The sequence below is a fragment of the Arachis hypogaea genome, chromosome 15 (genome assembly GCF_003086295.3).
Source record: "Arachis hypogaea cultivar Tifrunner chromosome 15, arahy.Tifrunner.gnm2.J5K5, whole genome shotgun sequence".
Classification (NCBI taxonomy): Eukaryota; Viridiplantae; Streptophyta; class Magnoliopsida; order Fabales; family Fabaceae; genus Arachis; species Arachis hypogaea.
In genome coordinates, this window is record NC_092050.1 from 2,379,857 (window position 1) to 2,393,872 (window position 14,016).

General features: G+C 37.3%; 3 protein-coding genes across 10 annotated transcripts; 2 read left to right on the forward strand and 1 right to left on the reverse strand.

Annotated features, from left to right (window-relative positions):
• Positions 1-48: 48 nt before the first annotated feature.
• On the reverse strand, positions 49-5,091 carry LOC112747535 (RINT1-like protein MAG2). Of its 4 annotated transcripts, none has more exons than XM_025795585.3 (5): positions 4,955-5,091; positions 2,793-3,122; positions 2,590-2,691; positions 2,251-2,351; positions 49-2,165 (listed from the first exon to the last, which is right to left on the reverse strand). In XM_025795585.3, exons 2-5 carry the CDS (start codon positions 3,052-3,054, stop codon positions 273-275), a joined length of 2,358 nt encoding a protein of 785 aa, XP_025651370.1. In that variant the 5' UTR covers positions 3,055-3,122; positions 4,955-5,091; the 3' UTR covers positions 49-272. The 4 variants fall into 4 exon arrangements, with proteins under 4 accessions (XP_025651370.1, XP_025651366.1, XP_025651367.1 ...); XM_025795581.3 differs by lacking the exon at positions 4,955-5,091 and adding an exon at positions 3,741-4,492; XM_025795582.3 differs by lacking the exon at positions 4,955-5,091 and adding an exon at positions 3,901-4,063.
• An 89-nt stretch (positions 5,092-5,180) lies between these two features.
• LOC140172921 (disease resistance protein RGA2-like) lies at positions 5,181-12,706 on the forward strand. 5 transcript variants are annotated; one of them, XR_011872686.1, is made up of 4 exons: positions 5,264-8,053; positions 8,143-8,734; positions 8,841-9,046; positions 9,338-9,701. XR_011872686.1 is itself a non-coding variant. In XM_025795579.3 (2 exons), exons 1-2 carry the CDS (start codon positions 5,476-5,478, stop codon positions 8,939-8,941), a joined length of 3,360 nt encoding a protein of 1,119 aa, XP_025651364.1. In that variant the 5' UTR covers positions 5,181-5,475; the 3' UTR covers positions 8,942-9,253. The 5 variants fall into 5 exon arrangements, 1 of the variants encoding a protein (XP_025651364.1); XR_003174927.3 differs by lacking the exon at positions 9,338-9,701 and adding an exon at positions 11,036-12,706 and having other exon boundaries at positions 5,181-8,734; XR_011872685.1 differs by lacking the exon at positions 9,338-9,701 and having other exon boundaries at positions 5,181-8,053; positions 8,841-9,253.
• Positions 11,247-12,706, forward strand: LOC112747533 (disease resistance protein RGA2-like). The gene is made up of 2 exons (XM_072217457.1): positions 11,247-12,089; positions 12,246-12,706. The coding sequence occupies exon 1, from the start codon at positions 11,247-11,249 to the stop codon at positions 11,775-11,777; it is 531 nt and encodes a 176-aa protein (XP_072073558.1). The 3' UTR covers positions 11,778-12,089; positions 12,246-12,706.
• Positions 12,707-14,016: the final 1,310 nt, after the last annotated feature.

Consider the following 14,016-nt stretch of genomic DNA (forward strand, 5'->3'; position numbering starts at 1 on the left):
AAAATTAAAAATTTAATAAAAAAACAATTTAAAATTAAGTTAAACCTATTTCAGCTTAAAAAAATTTATATATGGTTCTTCAAATCATAATAATGTTCTTTTATTTTTTACACCAACAATATCCCAAACCCGCTTTACATTCACGTTATTATAATGTTCATTTGTCTTGCCCGCACATCTAGTCAATAGAAAAAACATTATCTTAACACATAAAAAATATCATAATTTTTTTCCAAAAATTTTAAAACATCATGAAGCAAAGCAAAAAAGTTTCAACTTGAGAACACCCTATTCTTCACAACCTTTTCTGCTTCGGTTACAGTCAGATGCCTGATCCCATTTTCCTTCAACCATCTCTTCCCACCAGCAAGACATTCTTGCACTCTGTTTTCATTCAATTTCAACAACTTAAGACCTTCGCTTGATTTTGGAAAAAATCCTTCCGGTCTCAAACACCACGCCCCAAATACCCCAAATAAAACACCAATATCGCTGCTGAATCTTTCGACACCACCATTATGAAATTTTACACTACTTATAAGAATACCATTAAAAATCAATTGATCAATTCCAGCAGCCAAACTTCTCCATACCCCAACAAAATCCCTACTATTCAAAGCTTCTTCTACAACTGACATTTTGCTTTGCAAATAATCTAGGGCATCTATCAGTGTCTTCGACACAGTCCACCCTTCTTCAACCTTTTGCCATTGCCTCTTGTTCTTGATGTAATCTCGAGATCGAGCGTCAAAACCTCTCAAAATAACTAGAGATATCCTTTCAACCCATTCTGTTCTAAAATCTTCTAACTTCTTGATCTCGTCATCCAAGATGACCCTACCAGAACTCTCTGACAAAACTTCGCCATTTCTATCTGCATTACTTGGCAACTCTGCTTTATCATCCAGATCCAGATCCATCTCAAGGAAAAAGACATCCTCAGACCATTCCCTTAATGCAGATTCAAAGTAATGGGCAGCATTGTTGGAAACTGCTACTTTAATTACAGCATCATCATCAGCTAAGGCAGTTAGTCCTTCAGCTTCTTGGCAACGGACAAGTATGGAATCAAAAAATTTTCTTATAATAGGCACACCTGCTAATCTGAGAAATTTGGACCTCAAAGTAACACTTGGTAATGATCTACATCGTTCAATAACAGCTGATAGATGGCGAAGAAATGCACTGGAAATTAGGGGAGACTTGAGATTATCAGTACATGATGAGAGAACTGCAGCTTCAACTTTCTTTCTCCAATTATTCTCATCTTCAATGTCAGGTTTAAGCTTATCAAGGGCATCACCTAGCTCTATTTCTGCCCACAGATCAAGCCAGTCTGGTCTATCACAAAATACAGATAGTGAAGAAATCCTCTGCAACATACCATTGTCATCAGAAAATAGCAAAATTCCAGAACGCTCCACCAAAGACTTGATCCTTTTATCAAAAGCTATCATCAGGTCAATCAGATGCAGCCACGATATTCTAGCAGATGATTGAATACCTGTAACACTCTCCTCTTCTAGTTGACTAATATAACTAGGGAAAATTTCTTTTGCCAAGTATGTTGATAAGGAAGTAACCATTGCTGAAATCCATTCTTCTCTGCAACTATAGCCAATTACTTTTGCTTCATCAATCAAAGGCTGCAACATTTCATCCATTGAATCAACATAATCGCTTGTGATCTTATATACAAGCGTAAATATAAATTCTGGTTTATCAATCCATTTTGAGAAATGTCGCTGGGAAGCCAATGACAAGGGATTTGCAAGCTCTTCAATTACCCAAAGTGGTTGTCGCCGAGCAACCTCCCTATCATGGCCCTCAAGCTGTCTACATTTTCTTTGCCTTTGCAACTCTTGTAGGTTGCACAAAGCAAGAAAGTTTCCAGAGTACTTGAGTCTAACATCTGCTTGCATACGCAGTAGAGGATTCAGTCCTTGATTTGCAGAAGCCAAAGAAGAAAGAGGTGGGGGCCATCCAAGGGAAGCAAGAAGTGCTTGATGATCAGCAATTGCCTGGGGTCTTAAGATAGCTAGAGCTCGATCTACTCTATGATCAGCTGCTGATAAAAGACGCTTCCACTGAGGCTGTGTCTTTGTAATTGAGGTCAATAGTCCTTCTGTTGTTTTTAGCATGTTTATAGCAACCAGACGCATTTCCTGCAACATTTAGCCGACATCAACGATGTAATGATGCAATAGTTCCCAATGGATATTGGGGTCCATGATAAGAAAGATTTCTCACTTCTGAATTCTGACTAGAAGGCTTCCTCAGGTGTTTGTTTATGGTATGTGATACAGCATCTTCAATATCACCAATCAAAGTATTAAGTTTCAGCGCTGTTTCTGTAAGAAGCAGCATCAGAGTATTAATAAAAGTTGCACTAGCCGTATACTGAAATAAGCAGCATTATTAAACAAGTATGACCAGTATGATATCTAAGAAATCAGCCTAAGCAAACCAACATATATTTGAGAACCACAAATCCATTTCACAAAAGTAACCACGACACAAGTATTCCATCCAATTCATGCTCTTCTGACAGTGATAATTGAAAACCAAAAAATAATACTGATAACCAACCTGCATAAAAACGAACGTTCTCCAACCTGGCAACTTCCTTCGCCAAAGCCGCAAGTTCCTCTCTGAAACCCTTGCCATCACCCTCTTCGCCTCTTCCTCCATCTCCACCCAACAACAAACCAATTCAGTTTCGCAAAATTCAAAACACCACAAAAACCCTACAATTAAACCCAAATAAAAGAGAAAGATCAATGGAACCGAACCTGGCACGGCGTTGGAAGAGCAAGTGGAGGCAAGGGCACTGAGGCGGTCGTTGACGTCATCCGAGAACGAAGTGTAAGCTGAGAGACCCTCTCCTAGTCGGCGAGTGGACTCGTTCAGAGACCGATCCAACTCGGAGCACTGAGTCTGTAGCTCGGCGACGAGAGTCGAAGCTTCGGAGAGAGCGTCATTGGTGTGGAACTTGCCGTCAAGGAAGGAGAGTGCGGAAGGAGAGAGGTGAGAGGGTGCAGGCAGCGAGTCCATGAACAATGAAATCTCGAAGGTTCTGGATGGAAGTTTCTTAGCGTGCAGTTGTTCTCCGGTGTTAGATTCTGATGAGAGATTGTGTGTAATTATAATCCAATACAAATTTTAAAATGTCTTTTAAATTTAAATCTCTACATCAATCAAAATCTAATATAACTTTTAATCTTATTAATTATTAACAATTTATCACTCATTAATTATTATACTAATATTAAATTCATTAAGATGCCACCAAAAAACAAAAAAAAAATTTACTGAATTATCTAAATCAATAACAAATATTCGATCATCTGCTGATCTAGTTAATTGATTTAATTCAATTAATCTATTTATTTATTAAAAACAAAGATGACAAAATTTATTTCTTCTCTAACAATAGAAGTTCTGACAAACTTTTAACAAAATTTTCATTATAATTTCAATAAAGATTAACAAGGTTTTCAGCTTATCACAATTTTAGCAAGATTTCAGCACAATTTTAACAAAGATCAACAATTTTTTTCCAAAAATTAACCCAGAAAAAAAGCACAGCAGTGAACTAATCATTTAATGATTCAATCAACACCAAGAATACACATTTCAGAACAGCACATCAGCATAACTAACAATTAAATGATTTATGGAAAGGAAAGCTCTAAGATGGTTCAATCATCCCTAACAACCAGATATGCGATCAATCTTACCAGAATCAAGCAACAATTCAACAATCATCAACCAGAATTTCAGATCCAAAAGTTATATGATTGCAAATTAGTAATTACAATGGAGCAGCAACACAAATTCGGCAACAACAGAACCAACCGCAACAACTAAAAAACTTCATGCCAAAATTCAAAACGCGACCTCACACACTGGATCTGTTGCGCACGAGAGGAATCAGACACATTGAGATGGCGGCGGTGATACGAAGGCGACGGCTACGACGACGAAGCTGCTAGACGAAGACGACGGGTGGCCGTCGAGGCTAGGGTTGCCGTTTGAGCCTTTGAGATGCTTTGTTTGCTGAATCAGGAAGGGGCTATGGGGGGGACGAAGCTGAGCGATGGTTTTCTTTCTTTTTTTTTTTTAAAGTCTCGCGAAACGGCGTCGTTTAGTTTGAACTGGGTTCCAGTTCAGATTTCGGCCGTCCGATTCCCGTCTGGTTCGGCAGTTTGCTTCCGGTTCACGTCTGAGCGGTTTCTGTATATGAACCGAATCATTTCCCTTACGCTCTGCGATGAGGCGTTAATGAGAACGGCGCCATTGAATGGAGAGTACAGCATCAAATTCATTCATTTAAGATCCAAGGAATGAAGGAGGTTGTGAAGGTAAGAGGAACATTGCGGTGGCCAGGGAGTGATCAAGCTGTCCGCGCAAGGTCTGTCGAACAATGGCGTGCACGGGATGGACCAGGCAAAGATTGAAGCAGCAACAAGGAAGGGTACCAAGCTTGGTTGGAAGATTTAGGGCTTGTTTGGGTGAGTTTCTAAGAAAAGATCTTTTTTCGAATTATCTTTTTTTAAAAGATCTTATAGAGAAGTAAAAGTAATTTTATGTTTGGATATCTCATGTAAAAAGATCTTTTTATCTATCAATTATGTTTGGGTATAACAATATAAAAGTATTTTTTGTTTATTTATTACATGAAAAACATCTTAAAAAAGATCTTAAAACATCTTGTAAAAACATTTTTTTTTTTTAAGGAAAAAAGATCTTTTAAAAAAAGATGTAAATTACAGCTTTTTAAAAAAGATCTTTTTTGATTTTACTAGTGCTTTTACTTTTACTACTAGAAATTTGTCCAACACGTTAAAAAATAAAAAAGATCTTTTTTCATTGAAAAAGATCTTTTTTTAACAAAATAATGACGTCCAAACATACACTTAATGGAGTTCCCCGGCGAAAGAAGAACACTGACCGATAGGACTTCACCAGAATCTATCTCGTTAACCTCTGAGGCGGAACTTCTTGCCGAGGTGATGCCAGCAGAGAGACCTGATTTGGATCTCATCAACCGATTCGCGACTTGAATCCAGACCCGAGGATCAACTGGAAAGAGGGTTAACCATAGTCATTGCATGGTGGCCATGGAAACTGGAAAGAGCTTCTCGGCTTCGGGCGGGTTGGGGTAGTGGGTTCGGGTAGGGTTTTTGGGCATAGCCCAAGACCAAAAAAGAAAAAAAGGTGAACTCCAAATCTTCATCTTAGATTCTGGTTTGTCAAAGTCAAAAGATTAATTTGACTTTCTAGTTTCTAGTTAGAAAAACTACTATCAAACGGTACCAAAATGAGTGGCGAGTTTTTTACCTCCAGCCACCGTTTACGTGTTACCATGGATGACGTTCTCCATTGAAATCTTCAGTGCATAATTAAACCAAACGAAGCCAAATTACCGATCTCTCTCTCTCTCTCGTTGCAGTGTAGCTCTCATATCTGCAAATGGCCGACGCTCTACTTGGAATTGTCGTTGAAAACTTGCACACTTTTCTGCGGGACCAGCTCGCAACCTTCTATGGTGTTCAATCGCAGATCCAAGAACTATCCAGTAATCTCACTGCAAGCCACGCCGTTAAGGATTGGTTGAACAAGCTCTCTGATGCAGCCCACGTGCTCGATGATATGCTGGATGAGTGTTCAATAAAATTCAACGCTCTGCAAATCCCGCACGGAAATTGTTTTTCATGTTTCAATCCGGAGATGATTTTGTTTCGTTTTGATATTGGTAAGAGGATGAAAGCTATTAGAGATAGGTTCCTGCAGATTGATGAAGAAAGAAGAAGGTTTGAGTTGCAGCCAGGGGTTGTAGAGAGGCTTCAAGAAGACGAGGAATGGCACCAGACGAGTTCTCTCATCACGGAGCAGAGAATTTATGGTAGACACCAGGACATAGAGACTATTGTGGAGCTTCTTTCAACGGGTGCTGGTGATGGTGATGGTGAAGATCTTGCTGTGTATCCCATTGTTGGGGTTGGTGGACTTGGAAAAACAACACTTGCTCGATGGGTCTTCAATGACGAAAGGGTAATCAAACATTTTGATTTTAGAATCTGGGTTTGTGTTTCCAATGATTTCAATATGATGAGAATTTTGAAGTCAATTGTAGAATCTGCTACTAAAAAGAACCCGGACCTATTTACTCTAGAAGCGATGCAGAAGAGAGTTCAGGAAGAGTTGCTAGGCAAAAGGTGCTTGATTGTTCTTGATGATGTGTGGAATGAAGATCAAGATAAATGGGAGAAGTTGAAGTATACCCTGCAATGTGGAAGTGGAACTAAAGGTGCTTCAATTTTGGTTACCACTCGACTTGAAAGTGTTGCTTCCATCATGGGAACATGCCCGTTTCATCACTTGTTACCTTTATCTGAGGATGAAAACTGGTTATTGTTCAAACACTATGCATTTGGTCAAGAGAGGGAGGAGCGTGCAGAGCTTGTGACCATAGGCAAGGAGATCGTGAAAAAATGTGCAGGTTCCCCTCTTGCATCCAAAGCACTTGGGAGCCTTTTGCGTTTTAGAAATGATGTAAAACAATGGCTCAGTGTGAAGATAAGTAAGTTATGGGATATACCTGAGGGTAATGCTATCATGGGTGCTTTGAGAATTAGCTACTTTAATTTGGATTTGTCTATAAGGCGATGCTTTTCTTTTTGCGCCATTTACCCTCAAGATTTTCAGATTGTGAAGGAACAACTAATTCACCTTTGGATGGCCAATGGACTCATTAAAGCTAGAGGGAACATGGAGATTGAGGAAGTTGGTAATGAAGTGTGGGATGAATTATGCCAGAAATCATTTTTCCAAGACGTGAGGACTGATTCATTGGGTACAATTACATTCAAGATGCATGATTTATTTCTTGAACTTGCGCAATCTATAATGGGCGAAGAATGTGTGGTCTCTAAGTCTGCAAACTTGACCAGTTTGACAAGCAGAGTCCATCATGTGAGTTGCTTAGACTTTTATGAAACGTTGAACTTAAATCAAGGTGCCTTGAAGAAAGCTGAATCCTTGAGGACTTTCATTAACCTTTATCCAACGTTAAGCAATTCTCGTGTGCTGCCAACGATCAGTTCTCTCCGTGCTTTAACTACGAGCTCTTCTAAGCTCTCAGCACTGAAGAATTTAACACATTTGAGGTACTTAACACTCTATAATAGTTCCATCACAACCTTACCTAAGTCTGTTTCCAGGTTGCAAAAGTTGCAAATTCTTAAGCTTGAAGATTGTGATTATCTTTCCTGTCTACCCAAACAATTAACACAGTTACAAGATCTCAGACATCTTATAGTCAAAAACTGCGAGTCATTGGTAGCACTGCCTCCCAAAATTGGAAATTTGAAGCGTCTAAGAACATTAAGTACTTTCATTGTGCATCCAAAGGAAGGGTTTACTTTGGCAGAGTTACGTGATTTACAACTTGGTGGCAAGCTACATATCAAAGGCCTTGAACATGTCCCTAATGAATGTGATGCTAAAGCTGCTAATTTATCTAGTAAGAAGGACCTGAATTGCTTATACTTATCATGGGGTAGTAATGCTAATTTGCAGTGTAATGATGATGAGAAAGTTCTTGAAGCCCTTGAAGCCCACTCCAATATCAAGAGTTTTGGGATGAAGGGTTATAATGGAACAAAAATGCCCAGTTGGATGAATAATATTTCACTTCTCTCCAGGTTAACTAATGTTATACTCTATGACTGCAATAATTGTGAGCAGCTTCCTGCACTTGGTAAATTACCACATTTAACAATTCTTTTTGTATGTGGAATGAGAGATTTGAAGTACATTGATGATGATGCATACGAGGGTGCAGAGGAAAAGGCTTTTAAGTCCTTGAAGAAGCTGACTTTGTTCCAGTTGCCAAATTTGGAGAGGGTGCTGAGAGATGAAAGAGCAGAGATGCTCCCACTTCTTTCTGAATTAAGCATCTCATGTGTCCCCAAATTAAAATTGCCTCACCTTCCATCTGTTTCACATCTTCAAATTCAAGGATTGAAGTCTGTATTTGATTATAATGGTAATAAGAGCATTGCTTCCTTCCCTGAACCGATTGTGCAAAATATGCATCATATTAAGACCCTAAGAATTGAATATTTCTATGAAAAGGTATTACCAGATGAACTCAGCAGCCTCAACGTACTGCAGGAATTAGTACTTTTTGGTTGTGATGAACTTGAGTCTCTTTCAGAGAATGTGTTGCAAGGTCTGAGTTCTCTTCGAATTTTGAAGATTATGTGCTGTGATAGATTAAATAACTTGACAGAAGGTATGAGGCACCTAATGCATCTTGAGCGCCTTGAGATTTGGGCTTGTCCAGAGCTGGTAGCTCTGCCAAGTAGCATGAATCAGCTAACTTCCCTTCTTGATGTTACAATATTTGGTGAGGACAATAACCCTATCATACCAGAAGGGTTACAATACATCCCTTCCCTCCAAATTTTGACTCTATATAATGTAGATTCATTGCCAGAGTGGTTGGGACATATGACTTCTCTTCAACAGTTACACATTGGTTTGTGTCCTGAGTTAAGGTCACTGCCCAGTGGCTTTCGGCACCTGACCAACTTGCAAAAGCTATACATTAATGAGTGCCCGAAGCTTGCAAAGCAATGCAAGAGAGAAGCTGGGGAAGACTGGCAAAACATTGCTCACATCCCACATTTCGAATTGGTTGCAGTGCAGGAAGAGACATTTTGTGGTAAATTCATCTTTGTTTCCTTTCTTCGTTTTCCATTGATTTGTCGCAACTGTCCTTGTAAAATAATATCCGATCTTTTGAATGATATTTCAAACCCTTGTTGCAGAGAAAATTAGTACAAAATGGAATCCAAGGAAGTCAACCAGAGATCAGAGTTATTATCTCACTCCAGATTACGAATTTGACAGAATGGTTGATCAGCTCTGAGTGAAAAGCAAATAGATGGAACCAATATTTGCACATGTCATTGCCATGTTCTGCAACATAAAGAATTTTACTCTGTGGACCAGGCGACCAGCCACTGAAACAATGGTTAGCATTGGTCATTGAGTGGCATAACTCTTTCTGTTTTTACTTTTTTTTTTTTATTATTATTTTTAATCTTGAAGAAATGTTTATCTGTTCCAGTAAACGCCAAATGAGTAACTTAGTTACTATGCATTCTTGTTTTAGACAAGTCTAAGAATGTTTGAGCTAAATAGATTTACTAAATTGCATGATTTGAATTTCGTTCCCTGATATTATTTGTGATTGAGTTATAAGTTGATGGATTATGTTATTGTTTGGTTAGGATATCTTAGATAAATCTTCTTTCTTGTATAGAATAAAAAGCAAGGGCAAAATGAAAAGCTATACCATCTTGCTGATATGACAGATATAGTATGTCGACCATAAGTAAAACCTTTTTCCCTGTTCTATCAAGATTCCAGCATGACATTATTGGATATGGAAGTGCACATATTTGGAGTAGCATTTTGCTGAACAATGCAAAAGCATCGCCTACCTATCATATTCTCCCCCTTAATAAGCCAAGTCGGCTCTTGTGATTGACTTATATCTAATTTAGTTTTTATAGGTTAATATTATATTGATTCTATCATTATGTATAAATTTTGTAGGCTCATCTAGCCGTATACATTTCAGACTGATCAATTATATAGAAGTTTTTTTTGTTTTTCTTTCATAACCATAACCTATCATTTTCTATGATGATTAGCCATGATTCTTAATAACAAGATACCAAGGTTTGCATCTTTATTTGTTGGTCTCATTCTTTTTCTTTTTTTTTTTTATCAAAGATAAGAAGACTCGAACCCGCAACCTCTTAGGTGAGTATGGAGAGACTATGTCATTTGAGTTATAATTCATTGACATTTGTTGGTCTCATTCTTACTACTATTAAAATAGTCAAAATTATTCAAAAGTTGGAATATTGATGAATGTTTCCACCAAATCAATAGAAAGAGTAAACTAAGTTAAACTTAGCTAGCAAACTGAGTTGCATTTCATGTAAGTAGATTTGGCCTACAATACATAAGAATTCAAAGACTTGAGTAGTGTATCAGTATCTCATACTGAGTGGGTAGACATAAAGTCAAAGAATAGAAAAATAAGGCAGTACCAATTATATTGACTACCAAAAACACAGAAACTATCACAAACACTAATCTGATAATGCAAAAATTCATGCGGTTTGAAGAGACAGTAAACAAACACGAAAGAAAATAATCAATTTTTTATTGCACAAGTAATCCTATTAAGGAAAGAGTATTCAATAATATTAGGAATACAAAAAGCTTAAACCTAAAAGATGCATGATTTATAGTTTTATACGTGGAAGTGATTAAGTGAATGGTTAAATCCATAGCAAGTTGGGTGTGCATTGCAAGTGAAGAATGGCATTTATAAGAGCTCACCGAGAGGGTTAACACATTATAAAAATCGATCTCAAAACGAAGACATAAGATATGCACCCAAAACAAAAAAATTAATCACTTATGTTCTCTGTTCACATGTCGTAACAATCAAATAAAATATTTTAAGGCTAACATCCAAAAACCTCAATGGAAGAAATTTGTTCATTCCATATGAGCGAGAATGCAATACAAATATTCTTAGCCTCTAACTATAGAAAAGAGAAAGATGACAATGAATTCTTGTATCATAGCTTGGAACTAGAGAAAAGAGAAGAACAGAGTAAAGTTGTATGTGAATGATGAAAGGTTGCTAGGTAATGTTACTCTAAAAATGATTTTTTAATATCAAAACTGGCTAGTTAATATCCTTTGAGTAAGAATCCTTGTGTGTTTCCTCAAAGAGCAAGTAGGAATCCCTCTGCAATGGAACCCACCCCATAATTTTAATCTTTTCTAATGGTTGATTATCTGAAAAGCAATAATGGATTTGAGTTGAGAATACATTGAGAGTGGTGTCATCCTCTTTGTGCAAACCTGTGAATATGCAATCCAAACTATCCTCTCTAAACTCACAAATTCTTGCTTTAATCTCTAAAAATGGCAGCTGATGCTTTGCTTGGAATTGTCATTGGAAACTTGAACACTTGTGTCAAGAATGAGATTGCAGCACTTTCGGGTGTTGATTCACAGATCCAAGAGCTGTCTGATAATCTCGAGGCAATCCGTGCATTGTTCCAAGCCATGCCATGAAGGACTGGCTGAAGAAGCTTTCCGATGCTGCGCATGTGTTGGAAGATATCTTGAAAGAATGTTAAATGGAATCCAACCGTCTTCAAAGTGAAGGGTGGTTAGCCCGCTTCCATCCCAAGACTATTTTGTTTCATCATGCTATCAGCAAGAGGATGGAAGACAGGGTCAAGAGGTTCCAGCGTATTGATGATGATCTGCGGCAAACTAGTTCTGCCATCACTGAGCACCAGATGTATGGAAGAGACCAGGAGAAACAGAAGATTGTAGAGTTTCTTACAAAGCATGCCAGTAGCATTGATGGCCTCTCTGTGTATCCCAATGTTGGCATGGCGGGACTTGGAAAAACAACACTTGCTCGATGGGTCTTCAATGATGAGAGGGTGATCCAGCATTTTGATTTGAGAATTTGGGTTTGTGTTTCCACAAATTTCAATATCATGAGAATTCTACAGTCCATTGTAGAATCCTCCACCGGAGTGAACCCAAACCTCTCAACTTTAGAAGCAATGCAAAACAAAATTCAACAAGTGTTGCTGGGAAAACGGTATTTGCTTGTTCTAGATGATGTGTGGGACAATGTCAAATGGGAGGACTAAATGTCTGTGTTGCATTGTAGCGGAACCAAAGGTGTCTCAATTTTGGCCGCTACGTGAGATCAAAAAGTTGCATCTGTCATGGGAACATGGTCAACATGCTCTACTCATGACTTGCAGCCTTTGTCTAAGGACGACAATTGGTTATTGTTCACACACTATGCATTTGGTCAGCCAACACGCAGCATGAAGAGTTGGCAGAGATGGGCAAAAAAATCGTGAAAAACTGTGTAGGTTCTCCTCTGGCAGCTAGAGTTCTTGGAAGTCTTTTGCGCAATGAAAAGGATGAAAAACAGTGGCTCGATGTGTTGAAGAGTAAGTTTTGTGTTTCCACTCGCATATAACCCTCTTTAATATGACCAATTATGGCAAAATTGAACTTCAACGTTGTTCATAAAACTTGCATCCATTTGTAGCATGACACTCTTTGGCTTATTCTACAACCTGAAAATTCTATGTTCAATCATACAGAGACATCTCTTCATTTTTTTTCATTGAAGCTGAGGTTGCAGCGTAGGCATGAGTGCATGCAAATTACACTTGAAGAAGAAAGTAGTTTTCCGGTTCTATCAAGATTCCCAGCTTGCTTGACCTTTCATATTCAAGTTCGCATATTTGAAGAAGTGTTTTGCTGTTAGTTTTGCATTGAAGTACCACCTTCTCATATTCTGCTCCTCAAGTAAAGTGGCTCTGGTGTGTGTTTTGCATTGACCTTTTGAGACAATATGCTATGTTGGAACTTTATATTTTGAATATGTGGTCCTATTTTTTATTATTTATGATTATTAGTCTAAGTGGTACTTAGATTAGCTTGTAAAGGTTGGTGATGAAATCTGTATTGGACAGTTATTTTGTATCTCTTTCTTTTAAGTACCTGACTTTTTATGACTGAAGTGAAGGTAGGTATGTGGCTGTTATATTTCTGTCTATTATATTTCTGTCTATCATATTTATATGATTATGAAGTTTTCAACAGAGCTGAATTGAAAAAAAAGGCAACTTGCAACTAACTATTTTTCAATAAAACTGGAAAGGTAATAGATGAACAAGAACCTAAAGAGAAAAAGATTTGGGGGGAGGATGAGGAGGTAGACTTTGAATAGTGACAGAATGCATCAAAGTAGCACAAAGTTAAATTTAGTGTGATTTGACAAAACTAGATGCTTATTGGAACTAGTGATAAGCCTAACTATAGAGAATCCCACCCACTTCATTTACAACACACAGTTACCAACTGCATCAAGATGGTTAAATTCTTAAAGTTGTCGCATAATTGGAAATAGAATTTAAGCTTTTAGTTCTAAAATTCAGAATCCATTCGAACTCCGCTTATTAGGGGTGTAAATTATTAAACCGGATAAAAAATTACCGTAAAATCGAATCGAAAATTACAACAACTGACCTAAAAACTGAAAATCTTTTTTTTTGACAAAACTAATCGGTTCGGTTCGTTTTTTGGTTGGTTCGATAGAAACCGAACCGAAGATATGCATACATCTTAATGTTTTAACCATTTTAACCTTTAACCTAACAACAAAAATCCCCAATCCTCCAAGGCCCAAGTCACTCAGCGTCTCTTAAGCTCGCAGCGCCTCTCCTAACCCTAAGTCTCTAGCTCCTCATTTTTCTTCTGAATTCTCCATTGTTTTATGTTTATTGTTTAGTTATTCGGATAGATTAAAAATGTATTGAATTTGGATGTGATGTACTCTTATTATTTCAGTTTATTAACTATTTTAAACCTTTAGTTATTGTGATTCATATTCTGCTCATTAGGAATTAAAAACCGAAAAATCGACCAAATCAAATTGTTGTTGGTTCGATTTGATTCGATTATCGTAAAAACAGCAAATCGATATTTGTAAAAACCGAACATATCGATTCGATTAGTTTTTAGTCCAAAACCAAACCAAACCAAACCGATAAGACCTCTATTACCTATACTCTAAGACATATATTTTTTAATTTCATAAAAATATATTTTAGTAAACCCGGAATGGTCATTATCAAAATTCATAAATATCTAAAGATTCGAATGAAGTATTAAATCAACATGGTAATTAAGAATCTTTTGTTGATCCCTTTGTTGAAAACTTTTGTCCCACAACATTTAACAAGTGAGTATTTTTTGTTCAAAATAATTAATTATTTAATATTTACTTCTTAAAAAACTAATAAGATGCTTGAGATATGAATTCATATAATAAATATACATAAGAAAGTAGCATATATTTGATAAGAT